At 43.3% G+C, this 19,595-nt stretch overlaps 1 protein-coding gene across 1 annotated transcript in view; it reads left to right on the forward strand.

The window, feature by feature from the left end:
* The window catches only part of Upp2 (uridine phosphorylase 2), a 36,857-nt gene extending 21,200 nt beyond the window's left edge, over positions 1-15,657 (forward strand). The window contains exons 5-8 of the mRNA XM_036184214.1: positions 1,362-1,571; positions 3,627-3,773; positions 13,752-13,912; positions 15,355-15,657. Of these exons, the coding sequence (XP_036040107.1) occupies positions 1,362-1,571; positions 3,627-3,773; positions 13,752-13,912; positions 15,355-15,657 (821 nt within the window). The remainder of the gene's footprint in view (positions 1-1,361; positions 1,572-3,626; positions 3,774-13,751; positions 13,913-15,354) is intronic.
* Positions 15,658-19,595: the final 3,938 nt, after the last annotated feature.

Genomic DNA, 19,595 nt, shown 5'->3' on the forward strand with positions numbered 1-19,595 from the left:
CTGCAATTGTAAATCTCATAAACTTGGTCTCTCTGCTTTTGTCAGGGTATTTTGATTATTCTCTATATAGAAATTTAAAGTGTTCTGTAATTCACTCTAGTTTGGCATATTGGAATTTATACTGAACCAGCATGGGTCTGTACTCTATATCCAGGCTGGTTAAAACATTTCCTATAAAGTGCCAGATAATAAAAGTACTGGGCTTATGCAACTGTGCACTTCCTGTTGCTACTTCTTAATGCCACGTCATAGCTCAGATACAGCAAGGATGGTAAATGAATGTGGGATCATGGTGCAACAAAGCTTCCTTTACTAAGACAGGAGGCATGTGTCCTGTGGACCAGAGTTTGTAGGCCTGTGTTGTGTGCCATCTTTACAGAAGTGTGTCCTCACTGATCGTGTTTCTACTCAATACTCCCGCTGGGAGAGGTACAGCACCAGACCTGGGGAGAGAGTGATGAACGGGCACTGTTCTTAACTAGATACAGATGGTATTCCATTGGAGAACTAGACAAACCAATGACTATAAAAAGTGTGATGAGTGTTCAGAGACTGCCCAGGGTACCATCTAGAGACACCTTCTTGCTCAGGTTGTCAGTAGAAATCAGGGCAAATCAAAAGCTGGGTCCTGGAATGCCCCAGGAAACTCACTGTCACCTATATTTGTTACCTTTTACTTATTTATGCTTATTTCATTGATTCTCCCTCCATGGCTCAGACTTTTGGAAGGGAGTGACCCCAGAAGACAGCTGAGGAACAGTGGCATCAGTGTAATGAAAGAGAGTACCCAGGCAGGGAAAGGAGAAGTTGACAGCAAATGGCATCTCAGCCGGCCCAGGCCCCTTGAGCAAGCCAGACTTCACACCAATGGAAGGTCAGCCAAGAGACCTAGTTTGCATAGAGTAGGGGAGGAAAAGGAGGGTCTGTGATGAGAATCTGAAGGAAGAGAGGAGAGAGCTGCCAAGAGATGATAGTAATCGAGGAGTCTGCAGCAAGATTAAAATAAAGAAGTCACATCTCTTTCTGAAAGCTACTTGCTGGCAGGCTCATTGACTTTATTCCTGGCCTAATTTATTCAAATTTGAGCCCGAAGCCTGGCACTAATTTGCATGTCCAAGAGTCATGGTTGTCTTGAAATCTAAACCCCACCACACTGCAAATGTGGATCTGGACAGAAAGCTACTGAAAATGCCTGTTTTAATGGTTATTTGATTGCACTAGAAAAAAATGTTTTGAAAGATGAAAGCAGGGGAGCCATTAACAAGCAGCATTAATTAATGCTGACAGACTAGGTTACATCCTGCATGTCACAGGAGTCAACTCTGAGCAATCTTCTGGGGTCACTTTATTCCATGTTGCAGGGATTGCCCCAGGATCTGTTGTAATAACAGATACGGCTGTAGACTCTTTCTTCAAGCCTCGGTTTGAGCAGATCATCTTGGACAGTGTGGTGACCCGAAGCACTGAACTTGACAAGGAACTGGCTGCTGATTTACTCAACTGTAGCAGAGAGATCCCCAACTTTCCAGCCCTCATTGGACACACAATGTGTACCTACGATTTCTATGAAGGTGAGAATCCTTTCCATACCACGAAGGTAGTAGAAAAACACCAGCAGCTTGTTATACAAACCCACAATTTATATTAAAACTGCAGACTAGCAAATTAATAGTGTGGATTTTCAAGGGGGAAGCAAATAGCCTTTTTGCTTCCTAAAGCGTAGCAACATGAGGGCTTAATAAGCAGCCGAGAAACATGCAGATGAGTTTCTATGGAGAATGGGTTTAATCCTCTATCAATTTGAATTCTAAAATGCAACCAGTGGTATCGACAGCATCTTCTCTCCGCTTGTGACTTTTACTTAAATTGCTGACTGACTCTAAGACAGAAGAGTATGCTAGTTCTATGCTTCTGTCCTTCACCTGAACCTCGGGCAAGAAATAAGACCAGGAAATGAGGAGAAAGCTTCAGTTAAACAGATCCCACAAGGAAGTGGTGCTCTCAGAGTGGAGCCTTTATCCCACAGCCAAGAGTAAAGGGTCTCCACACCTAGTTTAGAGTTAAGTTGAAGATCATTGCCAAATAGTAGTTCTTGTTCCAAGGAATGAGGGGCAAGACAAAAGTGAAGCAAGACACCACAACCTCCAAGGACTGACTGCTCATTACAGAAGAATCTACATTGCCCTGATTATCATAGTACGCTGGGCTTTCAGCAAATCTTGCACTATAGTTTTATTCATAGAATAATCATAGTTAATCTTAAGATTCCACTAGCAATTTCTTTTACTTTTCTCTAGATCAAAGTTTCTATATTTAAGAATCTAAAAGTCATGCATGGGGAGAGGTTGTATTCTGTGTGCATTTGCTCAGGTTAGTAAAAGTGTTTGAGGTATTTATACGCCAGACAGGGTGGTAGGTGAACAGATTGAGACTGTTCTAGGACATTGACTCTCAGGCCCTTCATTTAGAGGGTCACTCGCCCATGTGTTCGAGTCACAGATCATAAGCAGAAGCCAGGCGGGGGCGGTGTTTCCTTTGGCCCGTGAGGTACTGTTTCCAATGTGAATTGTTTGGCTAACGTTTGTAATTTCCGGAGCTTCTCAGATGAAAATTCAGATGTTTTGCTTCTTGACATGACATAAAGTAGCCTTAAGAAGTACAACATGCTATATGTGTGACAGCCCTGGCCAACCCTGGCCCACATCTGGGGCTATTTATGGTAGGTGAAGTGAGGCAACCCTTGCCTTGGCATTACCCATGGCTTCTGGGCCATGTGGTCTTGACTCAGCCTAAATAACATCATTAAAAGTGTTGGCAGGCAGCGCCAAAGAGGAGAGAAGGGACAGGGGAGAGCTGCCTGACGGAGAGAAGCCACAGAGAACAGGAGCTAAGGAGAGAAAAGGCTTCAGGAAGGACTGTGTAAGTGATGGGTGGCGACTGGCTTCCATCCGGGTACTGCTGGGTGGGAAAAGTTGGGATGCACACATAGCGGCGGGGCTAGGGGTGTAGGCAACATCAGACTATTCTCCACCTCCTTCTGTCCCCACTGGTCAACCGGTAAAATCTGAAATTAAGTAAACCAGAAATAATAGAACCAAGCTAGAAGGGAGAACTCGAACAGTTAGCATGAAGCCTGGGAAGTGTGTAAGGGACAAAGCCACACCACTGGCCTGTGACTAGCCATGGTGGGTCTATGGAGAGTAGCAGGGTCCAAATCATTTGCCTGAGGAGCATCACTGAGGTATGAAGCCTCCTCCCAATCCTCACCATCCCATGTCTCCACCTGGCCCGGCCACCCTGTTGCTGGGGAAACGTGAGTTTTTTCTCAGAGGACAACTTCCTCTGTGACCCCCTCACCCTATTCCTGATGTCCCCACTGTCCTTTAGAATTGGGGCACTCCTTCCTGTACAGACATTCCACCCTTTATGTAAGATCTGAGGCAGGTGCAGCCACGCTCTACAGTCCTTTGGAAGAAAGATTCGGCAGCCGAGTTAATTCTCCAGAGGACCACCACTCAAGAGGCAGGGACAGATGCAGAGCCCTGCACCCTGGACAGTCACTTCCCGATGATGCCACTGCCGCTGAGGTGAGACATCAGCCACTAAGTCACTCTGTCCTTTCTCAGGCCAGGGCCGCCTAGATGGAGCATTGTGTTCCTTTTCGCGAGAAAAAAAGCTAGACTACTTGAGGAGAGCACACAAAGCTGGCATCAGGAACATCGAGATGGAGTCGACGGTGTTTGCAGCCATGTGTGGACTGTGCAGTCTGAGAGGTAAGCTTCTTGGGAATGCCAAGGACCCCTCTCCTCTTTCACAAAGGCATCTTATGTTCATTCTTCAGGAGAAGGAAAGGGGGCCCATTTTATTTTGTGTTGAATGCATGCCTTAAAATTATTCATGCTATACATTATCCCATAGTGCATTGTGAGCAGGTAGGACACTGCTCCCATCATGAGGAAACAAAGCTCAAGAATCAAAAATCTGAGGGCACGTGCTGGGTGGTAATGTAGCTAGGACTCAACCGCAAGTTCATTGTTCTCTATCTTGGTCATGGCTGCTATTTTCTGTCATAACTGAATTTGTTAGGACAGGATGCAAATGAGAGGTGCCTAAAATAGTCATAAAATCAGTCATAATTTTAATTAGTATGGTCAGGAAAAAGTAGGAGGAGAAGGTACCATTTGGGAAAGGCCACACGGGAACCTGGGAAGCTCGCTCGGAAAGTGTAAATAGAAAGCTAAATATAGCAGGAGCACGCAGGTGTGCTGCAGAACAGGTGGAGGCAAGTACCGGGAGGGATGATGGGAGGTGGGAGATGTGGGGGAGATGGCCAGGTTGTGTGATCACTGCTGAAACTTTGACTTTCTGTCTGGAAACCGGGAGGTGCTGGGGAACTCTGAGAAGTTTTGATAGACTTTCTCTGGATTCTGAGTTGGGAAGAAGCAGCTTCCTGCAAAGCTTCAGGACCAAGGTGATAGCGCAGGGCAGTGAGATACGGTCAGGCTCTGCCAGGGTTCAAAAGAGAAACCCATCAAGAGCTGCTGACAGTTCAGTGTGGGTTTCAGGAGAGAGATCATCAGAAGAGTGAGCTTGTCTCAACAGGGACAGAACGTGTTTAGGGGAGGATTTGGCGGCAGCGTTTGACTGGAGGAGTGAACGTCTATGTTGATGGTGCAAAGATGGCACTTGAAGCGAACACGGTTATGAGATGCAAGAAGTATAGACGCAGACAGGATGAGACCGAAGTTAGAAGTTAGGGACATGAGGAAGACTCCAGAGGATCAGTGATCTCACAGGACACCAGGAGAATATTCTCTGCTGTCCAGAAGTTTAAAAGTTCACAAAATACCCTGAATTCTAACATTTGTCCTTGTAGCCAATACATTTTCATATTCATGTTATAAACGCTCGCTGTACGAGTGGTAACATTTCTGATAATGGACTTTGGAAGAAAGAGATTCTAAAAGGAGATTAATTAAGAGGTACTCTCTCTAGCCACTCTTACCTCAGAATACATGTACATGACAATCCCTGTACTACATGGGTAAAGAACCACAAATTCTTCCTTGTACTGTTTAATTGTTCCACTTTCATGTGAATGCGTGTGTTGTGCATGTGTGTATGCATGTTAGCTAGCATGTGTGTGGGCACATGTGTATGAGTGTGCAGGCCATGTGGAAGCCAGAGATCAGGAACCATCCTCAGTTGCCCCTCTACCAGTGACATGGCTGGTTCTGCTGACCCATTGCTCTGGGGAAAACACTTTCTCTGCTTTCTGAGGCTACAATTACAGACAGGTCTACACACTTACCAGGCATTTAGTCGGGTTCACACAGCAAGGGCTTTAACCACTGAGCCATCTTCCCAGACTCCAGCCCACCCAATTTACGCTCATTGAGAAAGCTCATTTTAAGAGAAACCACAGCCTCTGCTTTCCCCTAAACAAATTAGCAAGAGCAGGGCAGTTTGACCTCACATGAGCAGCAATGCAGAAGATTTCTACTCCAGGAGAGGCCTTCTGGGGTTTCTTTATTATGGAAACAAGTGACCACTTAACTCACATCTCTGCAAATATGTAAATGAGCAGATTTGGGTAACCAATATAGTCAAACGCAAAATGCTAAGCCAACAGACTGCCAGGTGTAAGTGTGGTGAAGACCATGAATTCTTTTTGCAAAAGCTGTCTACTGGCCCCCAGGGAACACTATTGTCTTGTGAATCCTGGGCATCTGTCTTTGTCTTTTGAGAATCCTGCAGAGAGCTGAGGGAAGCTCTTCCCTTGAAAGCCTTTTTGTCCTCACTGCAGATCTCATGACCTTGCTCTCCCTCCACCCACAGATAGCCCTCCTTCATAACCTGCCTCCCTCTCTTTTTCTGCATCGTTCTGTTCCCTCTGCTGCTGCTAGAGTTTCTGGCTTCTGGTGTCAGTGTCTCTGCAGGTCTCCCTCTTCCTGGACACTGCTGCAGCCTCCTTTTCATCATGCAGACCTCTTTTGGCTGCCAACACACTCCATCCGCAGCTCTGCAGCTCTTCAATTCTGTAGTTCATCCAGGGATTACTGTCCAAATTTCTTCACCGTCATGGGGGCTGCTCATCTCCCCAAGACATCACTGTTTGAAAAAGTGGATTTCTGGTATGTTGCCTGTGGAAGATCAACTATCAAGGGCTGGACTAAAGGCCCATGCACAGGTTGCTATCATGTCCCCACGTTTCATGGCCACTTCATAACATTTCCTTCCTCACTCCTTCCCAGGGGTGAAGCTTGGATACTGTCACACAATGCTTTTTTACTTTAGCGCATTTACCAACCCACTCTGTGAGCCAGGAAAGCTTTGGGGGAAGGACTGAGGCTGCATTCACAGGCTGCTGCTCTAGCAGAAAATCAGGAAGGAACATGAATGGCAAGCAGCATGGAGAAGTCTCACCTGACCCCAGAGCCCAGAACTCATGAGCTTCTGGCTCTCAAGACACTGACTCTCCTCCACAGTTACTACCAGCCCATCCTAACCTAGTCTCCTGGTTGTCTTCTCTGTCTTTTTATATGTCCCTTTCTGTCTTTGTATTCACAAGCCAGCTGAACAACCAACAGGGATTCACAGCAATGTGAGAACTGATACAGAGTTTCTGCCTTTGGGTAACACCACTCTTAATTTAGGAGTCACAGTTCTAACTCAGAGGATTCAGTGGCAGAGTTGGAACCCCAGCAGAAACAGATCATTTCTACATCTGTCTGGCCCAGGGAGGGCTTGTGTCCATGTAACTCACCACTTATCTTCACAATGAATGTGAGACTTGGCCTCTCAGGGGACCATTGTATGAGTACCCAAGCCCAATGACTCATATTTATATCATTTCTTTCACTTCTCTGTTGCATATTCAACACTATTAGCTAGAGTTCTGGCTTGATTATATACCAACTTATGCATTGCTTTAGATTAATGCATGCTCTAATTTGCTTTCTGTTGCTGTGATACACATTCTAATGAAAAGCAACTTGGGGAAGAAAAGGTTTATTTGGTTTACACTTCCACATCACAGTCGATCATGGAGGGAAGTCAAGCTCTATCTATGATGCTTACTGGCTGGCTCTCCATGGCTTGCTCAGCTTGCTTTCTTATACAACCCAGGACCACATGCTTATGGATGGTACTGCCCACAGTGAGCTGGATCCTCCCACATCAATAATTAATAAAGAAAAAGCCGCACAGGCCTACCATAGACCAATGCGATGGAGATGATTCCTCGACAGAGGATCTCTCTTCCTAGCTGACTCTAATCTGTTTCAAGTGACAAAAACAAATCAGTACAGTGAGCAAAGGTGACATTCATTCTCTCTCCGCTGTGACGTAGCACCAGAAGAACAGGGATTTTGTCATTGCTCTGTTGCCCAACACCTAGAATAATGTCTGCCACATGGGAACTCAATAAATATCTGCTGAGTGAGTGAATATAAAGAATGACAATGAGACTTTACTTGACCTTGGAAAATGACCATAGAAAGCCAGACCCTCCATTCACGAGTCATATCAGCAGTGCAGAACTGTTTGAAGGATGGGAGCCAGGAGTTCCCTTTGCTGTTAGATTTATGTAAACCTACAGTCCTGGAATCTGCTGTTATTTGTAGGTGGCCTGGAATAGGGCCACCAAAACCCATCTGTCGCTGCTGTTCTTTTGTTCATTGTCCCAGACAAGTAGAATAGGGATCCAGTGACACCTTAACAAGGATCCAGATAAGGAGATAGTAGACTTCAAATCACCCAGTATCAGAAAGCTGTACCTTCAAAATAATGAAAAAATAGACAAGAGAAATGCTGAGTCGATGCATCCGTGGCATATCTCTCCCTCTCTTAAAGGGAAATTTACGTCACCCTCTTGGGCTGTGAACTTGTGATAAATACATTCAGCCTGCATCCAGTTTTTTAAAGACAGAACTGCCTTTTGACACAAGCTTGCACAGCAATATATAAAACCTAACATTTGTCTAAGATTAGGCTCTGCTCAAGTTCATCTCAATGCCTTTAGTTGTCTGCAACTCACAGTGGCCTTTCTTTAGAGTAAAGGAATAATGCCATGTTATTTCTTTTGACAGCTACTTGTAACTTAGGGAGGTCTTCATTCTTTAGAGACTTGCTTTGAAACTGTTCGATAAAAGGAAACAGAAACTAACCTTCAGGTTTTAAAATTCTTGGGTGGGTGTTCCCAGCAATGAAGAATCTTGGTGTCTGGGACCTGCATGGTGACCATTGATAAAGCCCAAAAGATGTTACCACAAAATTAATGGTTATTTTAGGTTTGTAGCTGTAGTATTTCTTAATCCCCAAATAGAAGTAAATCAGGTTTTTGAAAAATTGTTCCACAGGGATATTTGACACCCACTTGCAGCTCTCCATACCTTCACAAGAGAAATAGTGGCTCAGGGTTTGTCAACTTTCCCGCCTTCTCTGGAATTTATCCTCCGCTCTGTGTGACTCAGGCCATGTGCTCTGGGAACACTGCTGCTTCTGGCAGCAGCCTTTCCATGAAAACACAAGGCTGGGGGGTCTTTGGACCAACGAACCCAAATGTGCACCATTCAAAATCAGAGACCAGTTTTGTGCTGCAGATACTGTGAACAGATAATTCTCTTACTTCAGCCAGCAAACCCTAAGGACTGGGTGGTCCCAAGAGTTAGTGCTGGAATCGAATGAGAACTTACTCAGTAGTATTGCATAAGCCATGATTTTGCCACGACAATTCAGCTTTCAAATCCAAAAAAATCTGGTGTAAATAAGTAGATAATTCATCACTTTGTTTGCCTGGGGTGATAGTGAGGTATTGTCACATGGCTCAGGCTGGCTTGATTGCTTGCCTCAACCTCCAGAACGCTGTAGTTTCAGATGTGTGTCACCACACCACACCTTGCAATACTTTTCTCCTTGAATAATAACTGCAAGTTTTTATATGTGTATGGCCTATACAGCGATCAAATTGGGCTAGTTAGCATATCCATCATCTCAGACATATTTATTTTCTTTGAGACGAAACATTTTATATGATAACATTTAGCTGTTTTTTGGTTTTTTTGGTTTGTAAATTTGACAAAGACAAGATTAAGAAAGAATAACTTATTCTGAAATACTTGGACATATTTTGAATTAAAGGCAGTATACTTTTGATGGACTGACTTTAATTCTAATCCTAACGTCTCAACATTGCCAACATACCCTCTCTGTTGTGACCCCAGGACTAACTAGCGTCAGAATCCATTGCCTATCTTCCCAAGTCATCTTTGTTTCATGGTTCAGCATCAGCAGATCAAGGCTCCAGCATCCCTGCTAGGCCTCCTCAAGGATGACAACATGGTCTTCCTGCTGACAAGATGATGTGAGGCCTACAGTAGAAACCAGGAGGCCTGGGAGGCCCCAAAAGACATCCTTTTCTGAGAGGATGAAGCCAAGTTTAGAGGGAATAGTTGAGCAGCCTATGGAAACACAGCTAAGTGAGAACAAGGAAGGAATTGATCTGACATCACTGCCTCCTGGCTCTTGCTTTCTTCCTATGGCGTCACGAACTGCAGTTACTACTGGAAAATGATGTGTGCACACAGGTACTGGAGAAAACACTAATACAGCTCCCAATGGATCAGGGAAGTTTAAACAGTACTTAAAACAAGGCGAAAAGAATAAGAGGTGGTTGTGTAAGTGAGTGGACATACTCCTAGGGGCCTCAATATCAAAGACACTTCCCAGGAATCCAATGCTAAATGTAAGTAAATACCTGGACTGAGCTCTGGGCTTCTTAGGCGGAAATGAAAACAAGTCATGTTTTTCCACTCTCGTTATATAATAAAAGAAAGCATTTGAGGTGTTTTCCTCTTTTGGTTTGTTTTGGCAAAACTTTATTCAAATGTTAAACTTTAGCCAAATATTAAGTAAGTGAACTCATCACAGGAAGTATCTTTAATAACACTTTTATAAGAGATATAGGGCAATCAAAGAATGTACTGTGAAAGTCACTTCCAGTAAATTCAGCATGTCTTTGTTGACCTAAAGAATTAGGGTCCAGGTATGTGCCTTCGTGGTAACTTGGTTTGATTCAGGAAAAGTCTTTAAAGTTGTTTCCACAGAGTTCGTTGAAAAAGACCTGCTTTCTACAAGTATTTACTATTCCCCACCCCACCCCCTCATTCTACCCTCACTCTGGTTGTAGGTGTCTGGGATGTAGCATGAGAATCTGAATTATCTGTGGTCTCTGATACAGGTGGCAGGTAGCCCAAGTTTTGAGAAACACGAACCTATAGGAATTAGTTATTTGTATATCCCTCTCCTGTTGGCCCCTCTGAATGTGAACTTCTCAACTTGCTTTGTGATAGGCCACCAACAGCTTGAGATCAAGGTCTCAAAGACACGGGAAGTGAAAAGTCTTAGGCTGATGATGACGTGATTCTAGTACCTTCCACAGCAGGCAGACCAGGACAAGAGTGTTGGCTTTATAAACTCAAACACTGAACAACAGAAGATTGAGTGGCAGAAAGCAGGGGGTTGGGTGGGGTTGGGTTTGCAGTTGGGGTGAGAAGAAGGGATAAGAGGAGCAGACAGATAAGCCAGGCAGGGAGCTGTAACACTAACCTTTGCTGTTTTCCAACAGCCAGTTCCTGTGGGTTCTGCTGTGTACATGGGTGTTGGCTCCCAGCCCTGTTAACTTTGCCCCCATTAATGCAAAAACCTTGCTGGAGGTTTGACCTGAACCAGGGAAAGGCTGCGAGCACAGCAGACCAGAGGGCTTCGAGCTCTAGACACCCGACTCCCTAAAATGATCCACAGATACTTTGTGTGCATAGAAATGCATGCTGTTTTATTTATGTGAAAAAGACACAGTGGCAACTTTCATCAGCTTCTCTAGGCGGCCATAAATGATACCAAAGGGCTGAGAATTGCCGCTCGTTATAACAGGGCTCAGAATACAGTAAGCTCTGCCTTCGACCTGTGTGTTCCCGCTACACTCTGCCTGGGTCTGGTAGCTGGCAACGTTCTTGGTGACAGCTAGGTCATTAAGTGTCCCTCTGGCCCAGAGAACCCCTTCAGGCCTAATCTAAGGATTATGGCAGCAAGGCTACAAGCTTCATTTTGACAGGTTGTTCTGGGTAATTAGACCCTTTTATTTGTTCATGGAAATAGGTAGGTGACAAGATCATAATATGAAGCTTGTTAGGGCTTTCGAGGGTGGAGAAAGCAAAGCCAAAATTGCTGTTACTTGCTCTCTCTGGATTTGACCTTACCCTTGAAATCCAAGGGAAACAGTCTGCTTGGTGCCCGCTCTGTGGAGAGTACAGAACACGAGTTTCCTTTCATCCTTCTGCCAAGTGAGGGTTTGGAGCTGGGCTTTCAATGTTCCCTTCATCTGCCAGCTGCATCACATTCACAGACCTGCAGCTCATTAACTTGAAAAGCTGAGGAGACGCAGCTCTGCCACTTTGTTTACCTGTCCAGCCAAGTTGCTTTACAACCAAGTGAGTGAGTTTTGAGTAAATAGGGTTCTAGGTGATTAAATATTCAGCTCTTCTCCAGTTGAATATTTCCACTGCTTTTTACTTGATTGTAAGCATCATCTTGGTTGGCAGGCCAGGGCAAATAGTAACAGTTCACCATGTAGCAGGTCAGGAGAGGAGCGGACAGACACAGCCGTTTAGGAAGCTGGGGATTTACTGGCTACTTACTTAACAGTTACATCATAATGGGCCATTTGTTTAACCCTTCTAAGCCTTCATTTCATCATTTTTCTAAGGGGACAAAATACCACCTCGTTCATGACATGGCTGCTTAAATTATGATATTATAATGCCTAGCATGTAACAAGTACTAAATCACACAAAAAGATACATGAATTGGAAAATATTTGCAAGTTGAATAAAAAGACGTTTACATCCAAAATACATAAGGAATTCAGAGAATTTAATAGGAGGGAAATAAGGAGCCCAATGATCATTGATCACCTATTGTCTATGGAAAGGCAAACAATTACAAGTGTTAGTAGGGAGGTTTAAAAAAAAAAAGACCCCTAGTATGCTGGTGATTGAGATCTGAATCAGTATCACCATCTTGAGAAACTGGATAAAGGTCTCAGACTGAAAACAGAGCTACCACAGTGTCTGAAAATCTCACTTCTGAATATATAAGTTAAAAAATGGAAACCAGTATGTGGAAGAGATGCCATCACTTGTATTCACTACAGCATCACTCACAACAGCCACCATTATAAAAGCAACCAAGTGTTCGCCAGTGATGACCGGATAAACAAAATCGGATGCATACATAAAATGGGACACTACTGCTGTCTTATGAAGAAGGAGATTTGGGTATTGTGACAGTGCAGATAAATACTGCAGACATCGTGCTAAGTGAAATAAGCCAAGCATGGAAAGTGATCCTGTACAATCCCATTCCTACTCATTAGAATCATGGTTACAAGAGGCTGGGGAGTGGAGGGTTGGGGTGGGGGAAGTGTGGACATGTTGGCCAAAGGGCACAAGGTTGTAGTTAGATAGAGGAATACATTTTAATGTCCTAATGAGTATTGTTTATAATAATGTATATGTCTAAATATCTAAATGAGTAGATTTTAATTGTTATTATGAAAAATAAGTGTGAGAGGATGCATATTTTAGTTAGATTGACTAAGTCTTTCTGTAGCACATATACCTATTGAAATATTTCACTGTACCTCTAAATATATATAAGTATCATTTATCAATGAAAAGTGAAAATTTAAAAGATAGTATGAACTCTGTGATTACAGTACACTTCTTCCTAAATCCACATCTCCCAATGAAGCCTGAAGCAGAGAGTCAAGAAACATGTATTTCCCAGCTCTATTTTGGTGCCTGCACAGGTTGACAGTGTCCACAGAGTTGTCCCCCTTTGCAGTAATACACTTTTCGATGCTGATGGAGATTACTGCACTGTTTGTCATTACGCCTAAGTGCTCGACACTGATTCCAGCACAAGTAAGCTCATTCATTCCTTGGAATCAGAGACATGAAATTGATAATAAAGAATTGATAGAGTATCCATTTTTTTCTGTCTGGATTTTCCTAATAGGACAAATCAAAGATACTCTCCCTGGGTTAAAAAATGAGAACTTTGCCTTCCAAAACATATTGTTTTCTTTCCCACACATTGTTGTTTTGTTTTCCAACACAAGATTTCCCTCATTCTTTGGAAAATTAAGTGCTAATGTGTTTAAGATCTCAAAGTTCATCAGAATCCGTGTTTACTTTTATAGGTATTTTCTGCCAGCGTTCCATAGTTAGTTCATTGTACTCGCCTCAAGCACATTCATACACTGCACCCAGGAATAAAGGTCATTGCAGACATATCCTTGAAGAGGAAGAGTCTACGCCCAGCACTGGCAAGTGCAATTGAAAATCCAGAGCTTTGTGTGCCTTGGATACAAAGATTTTTTCCTTGTTCTTTTCTGGATATAATGCTTTCCTTAATCTAGTACACACAGAGCGAAGAGGGCTTTCAACATTTTCAATTAACTAATTTAGATGAGTCTTTGAAGGAAGGAAGGAAGGAAGGAAGGAAGGAAGGAAGGAAGGAAGGAAGGAAGGAAAGAAGGAAGGAATGATAGAGAAAACTAGAGGCTACACCGGGTTATGTCTATATTACAGGGGGACAGTTTAAAATGTACATGTTGTGAATGTTAGCGCTAATATCCTGTAGAACAGATAAGCCTGTCTGCATCACTAACCTTGTGCTTGCTTTATTAGCTGCCGTGGTCTGCGTGACACTTCTTGACCGACTCGAGAGTGACCAAATCAGTTTGTCCCATGATGTCCTGGTGGAGTACCAGCAACGGCCACAGCTGCTAGTCTCCAATTTCATCAAAAAACAGCTTGGGCTTTGTAGCCAGATGTCCCACCCATCTCCCGTGAGTTGGTAGATAGAGTTGCAATGCCAAAGCCATGTGTTGTCTATAACATTCTTATGTAATCCTCATCCTTGGGTTAAAATCATAAAAGATTTTGTGAACTCCTTTATCTTAAAGTTGCATTTATTGTAAGAGAATTTAATACCCATGTGAAGTTAAGTTCAAATTCCTTTTTAGAACCAGTTAACTAAAGCAGTCTAATAATTAGTATTTTAAACTCATGAATTGTGACATTTGGAGTTTCATATGTAGCATTAATCAAGCTTACATCAAAACAGAGCAGCCATTTGGAGATGGTTACCAGTTGCTTGCTGAAGCGGATCCAGAAGTGTGTGTTAGGATGTTGTCAGCACGTCTAGGTGTTGGACAAGTGACAAGAATCGATCATGCACATTCCAAATATTTACAAAAATGTGTCATTGTAATATTAGTCTGCATGAAAGAATTATCCTCAGGGAAACATGGCCATGCTTTTTTGTCTATCCCTGCACAACTTCAGGGCACACAGAATGGAATTAGAAGTTTTTTAATGCCTCCATTTGTGATTTTCACAGAACGCAACAGCTTGAGATCACACTTTTGTTTTTTCAAATGCAGAGCCCCTTTCTCTTCAGAAATCAGAAGTGACTAAATTATCTTCTAGCAATCTTTTTTTTTCCTATAAGGAAATATGTCATGGGAAAGCTGTATTTATTGTTGTTGTTTCAATAAGAACTGGATAACTGAAGAATTCGTTATGAAACTTGAAGTCAAGATGGTGAAAGAATCCCTCTGCATAATTTCAAGGCAGGTTTTGTTCAGAGCCTGCACATATGCCTCCCCTGGTTGACCCCAAGAGGTCATACAGCAGAGGCTCCACGAATTCACCCCCCCACCCCCACCCCCAAGGTTCTTCTGAACATCTAGGAACGGGAGAGACTGGTGGAGTAGCAGTGGAGGACGCCTTGCAAACTTGTATAGTATGTAATGTTGTGTATATATATTTATATGGCTCTGGAACAAATAAAATTTAACTCCCACCATGCATGCAGTATTTGGATCCTGGACCACACAAGGCAGGATTCCCTACTGAAATCAGCAGGCTCCAGGCTAGCTGAGTCTGAACTGGCCTGTGCCTGAGACAAGAATGGATTTTTCTTTTAAACAGCAGCAATAAAGGATCCCCTAAAAGGTGCTTTGGTTGTGAACTTCTTTCGGAAGCAGAAATGCTTGGAGCGCATCTTTCCAGGTCTCCCAATAATTGACCATCAAACACAAACATCTGAACTACAAACGCGAAGGGCGAGGCAGGAGAGTATCTACTCGCTAGCCATATTTTTACTTTACTTCCTATTTCCTTAAGTGGAAACCACTTCAAAGCGGTTCAATAAGCTTTTTTTGGTTCGAACTTTTATCTGGCTGCCCTTGAAAATCTTGTTTGCTTTCTGCCTTGCTGTGAGAAGAGAGATGCCGAGAAACAGATGAATGAAACCGTTACTACCCAGTCTTGCTGTTGCTTCCTGACCAAGGCTGTGCGAATGTTCTCGCCGGTAGTTCTTATGTCAGCAAATAGTCGGGTCGGATATCTGCAAAACTACTTTGAGGAGTCGACTGGCCTTCCTTATTCTGTGGTTCAGTCAAGGAGTCAGATGAATGGACTCTCCTGCATCATTCCTCAATCTGGCCCCCTTCCCACCCCAACCCCTCTGCTCCAAGTGCGGATGCCACTTTCTGCCTTGGGTCTGCCGGGGTCTCACTCTCAATAGCCACGCCTCTATTCTGGAAACTCTGCTGCATACTCATAGTGGATAGGCCCTACTTCAACTCCTGCTCCTGTTTGAAATCAGAACTCAAGGTTCCCTTCCCCCTGATCCTCCAGGCAAGTCCGCACAGCGCTGCTTTCCACAGCACCCTCTACTGCTTCAAAGTCCTCATCCTAGCTGGAGATTTTGTTGTCATTTGGGTCGCTGTAAGACTCTTGAGGGCGAAGACCACATCTGCTTTATTTACTGCCCTACAGTCCTGTCTCCACGCACCTGAACAGTGCCTGTCAATGCTAGGTGCGCAAACGATTGTTTGTCAAATGAGGAATGTATTTCTGACAGAGTACTACCCTTAAAAACTCTCGCTGTACTGAGAAGGGTGTGGGCACCAATTGGTTTGCTCCAGAACACCGTCATGCGGTTCTCAACACTGGGGCATATTAGGATCACCAGGAAAACCCTTCAAAAGCACTGCCTGAGGCCCTACTTCAGATCAACTCAATAGGACTCATTGAGAGCAGGACTGGGCAGGTCTGCGGTAAAGTGTAGCTGGGAAGACAGCCCCTGATTTAGGATAGTGTGTCCTGAAGGTGCCCCTCCAGCTGAATTGCTAAATGCTTTAGACCATTCTCCACTAGAGTAGTTGCCAGAAAAGCAACTCCTCAATGCTGGGAATAGTATCTTAACCATTTTCTATTCTAGCCACTAACTGGTTCACAGGAAAGCTGAGTGTTAAGCATATGTATGTGTTATTTCCTGTACATAATATATTAGTAATATAAGAATCATACATATCTTTAAGTCAATGGTTTTTAAATAACTGGACTACCTGAAGAGACAACCCTTTCTAGAAGAGTATATCCCTGCATTGAAGAAGTCTCATGATCTCTACAGGGGCTGCAGCTGTAGAAACATGGTGCTCAACTGATTTTGCTAACAGGCATCACATGTCGGGTAGAAATGAAAATCTGAGTGAAAGATAATGGACTCCATTGCTTGCCTCCAAGCCACAGGTCCTGCCTTTTGTCATGGAAAGAGATGAAAATCGTTCAACACATACTGAGTTTCATAAAGCCACACTGTTCCTCTCCAGGATCCAGCATGCCTCTGGACACAGCATAAGGAATTTGAATATCTGGTCTACAATCCTTATATCAGATTTGAGCTAAACAAACTACTCTTGCTGATCAGGTTTCCTTTAAAAATGATATTTATGTTTCTACACACACACACACACACACACACACACACACACACACACACATCTTTAAGTCCATTAGGACTTTCTGCATCTTTTAAGAATCCTAAAACAATAGCAGGATCCTCATCAGAATGTCTCCTAAAATGAATTATCTGGAAAAAAATTTATAATTTGCAGCCTGCTTCATTATTTACTTCCTACTGACTTCCCCATTCTGATGCACTCCTCCTAATCGGTGTCATTCAATATAGAATTGATTTAACATTTATTTTTCTACAAACTGAGCATAGCAATTTTCCCTTGAGAACAAACCCCACCATTTAACTGCTTTTCCTTCTGCAACATTAAATGTGATATTAATAATATCTTATGAGCATAAAGTAATTTTAAAATTCATTAGATGAACAACCTTGAAACCAAGATCATATATTTTATGGAGAATTGGCCTAGAATTACCCTGCCAAAAGGTAGTAATTTAGGGTTGTGCCTGTTTTTTTTTTTTCTTCAGAATTTAAATTTTCTAGGAAAATGTGTTGTCTTCTATAGCAGCCTAATTGTCAACATTTTGAAGCACTGTAGCTATTCCAGAGCTATAAAAATTATCTAAATCCTCCAATTTTAACCCATCTCCCATTAGACCAGAATGAACAGATCTTTAAAATATAGATTATACTTTTATCTCAAAAATCACTTTATTTTTTTAACCTAAAAGAAAAGCCCTTCTGCAGTTACAATCCACCCTCACCTTACTGCCCCCCACCACCATTACAACCCACAACAGCAACAATAAAATAAAAGCAACGGGACTGCTAGGCAGGGCTCACGTGGGATACATAGTCAGCAGTGAGCACCACCCACCTGCTCAGACCTGTTGCCTGCACCTCACAGGTGGGTGGGTGGGTCCGCTGACAGTGCTATCTGCCTTCTTTCCATTGAGATCCCAGAAGGCTTGTGCCAAACAGAACGGTTTCTATGGCTGTTCTAAGGTTTCAGGGGTGTGGACTCCAGGCAAGTAACGGGCAGGACAAACATACACATTTATAAAGAACCCACTTCATGTAACTTACCAGGCTAGGTATCACGAGACCAGAAGACAATCGATTCCTTAAACACTTCACAGCCCCGTGTACTTGAAGCACCGAGACTGGCCCGTGAGTCACTGTAATTCAGAGGGAAGTAACATAGACTCCAAAGAAGAAACAGAAACGAACATGTTTTGAGAGGGCAACACGAGGGGTGACCATGCAGAGCAGGGAGACTGGAGAGGGCTTCCTGGACAAAGTGGACATCTGAGGTGAACTTTAACTTCAGGGTGAATTTTGGTGAGAACTCTGTGCAAGATGCTGTCAGCAGCTGGCAAGCATGAAACAGGAAAAAAGACTGTGCCTAATGTGATGAAGACTTCTTCCTGGCTGGATCTGGGCGGGAAATTTGTGTTGTATGCTCTAGAAACAAAGACAAGGAGATTGGACTTACTGTGCCACCAAAGCAAGGCTACTGACAGATGTGTAGGAGAAGCAGTCAGATGTCTGTTGTGGGGAGGGCGGAGGAAGGCTATTGAGAGTGAGATAGGGCCTTGCAGCAAAAATACGCCTGAGTTCAGGGACCAAGACTGGGCCACCTGCGTTACATAATACCTGAAGGGAGAAAAGGATAGACGAGACCTCCAAACTCATTATTGTTGCTGGTATTGCATGAGTCTCACACACACACACACACACACACACACACACACACACACACATACACACATACACACACATACACACATACATACACACACACACACACACACATATCCACACATACACACACCACATACACACACACACACACACATACACACACACATACACACACACATACACACACACATACACACACACACATACACACACACACACACACATACACACACACATACACCACATACACACACATACACACATACACACACACACACACATACACACACACAACACACACATACACACACACACATACACACATACACACACACATACACACACACACATACACACACACACACACACACACACACACACACACATACACATACACACGACCAATACCTTCAAATTTTCACTTTATAAGTCAGCTTCTGGGACTCAAGTGGTGGCTCAGAGGTTAAGAACACTGGCTGTTATTCCGGAGGTCCTGAGTTCAATTCCCAGCAACCATATGGTGGCTCACAACCATCCCTAAGGAGATCTGGTGCCCTCTTCTGCTGTGCAGGCATACATGCAGGCAGAACATTGTATTTGTGACAAACACATTTTTTTAAAAAAAGTCTTAAAAAAAAATTAAGTCAGTTTCTATATGTCAGAATAAAAATTTCTTTTTCATGTGAAGTTGATTCATTTCCAAAGTCTCCTTCTGCTGAAAGGCTCAGGAGGGTTCATAGGTGACAGAGCTAGATGGCAGCGTGGGAGAGAGTGTCCTTTAAAGGGCTAATGAGTGAGAGATGCCAGGGATGACATCAGCATCGAGGTGATGAAAAGTCCAACAGCAAGTTGGCTAACACAAAACTAGATTCCCAAAGGATGTATATATAAAGCTCAGCTCGTTAAAAAGTGAAGTCTTAATGAACTTCTGATGTGTGCTGCATGGCTAGACCTCCAGAACATTATGCTAAGTGAAATAAGCCAGTCACCAATGGATGAATAGCTTATGATTTCATTATATATGAAATTCCTAGAGTAATAAATTCAGAGAAAAA

The sequence above is a fragment of the Onychomys torridus genome, chromosome 4, assembly GCF_903995425.1.
Source record: "Onychomys torridus chromosome 4, mOncTor1.1, whole genome shotgun sequence".
Taxonomy (NCBI): Eukaryota; Metazoa; Chordata; class Mammalia; order Rodentia; family Cricetidae; genus Onychomys; species Onychomys torridus.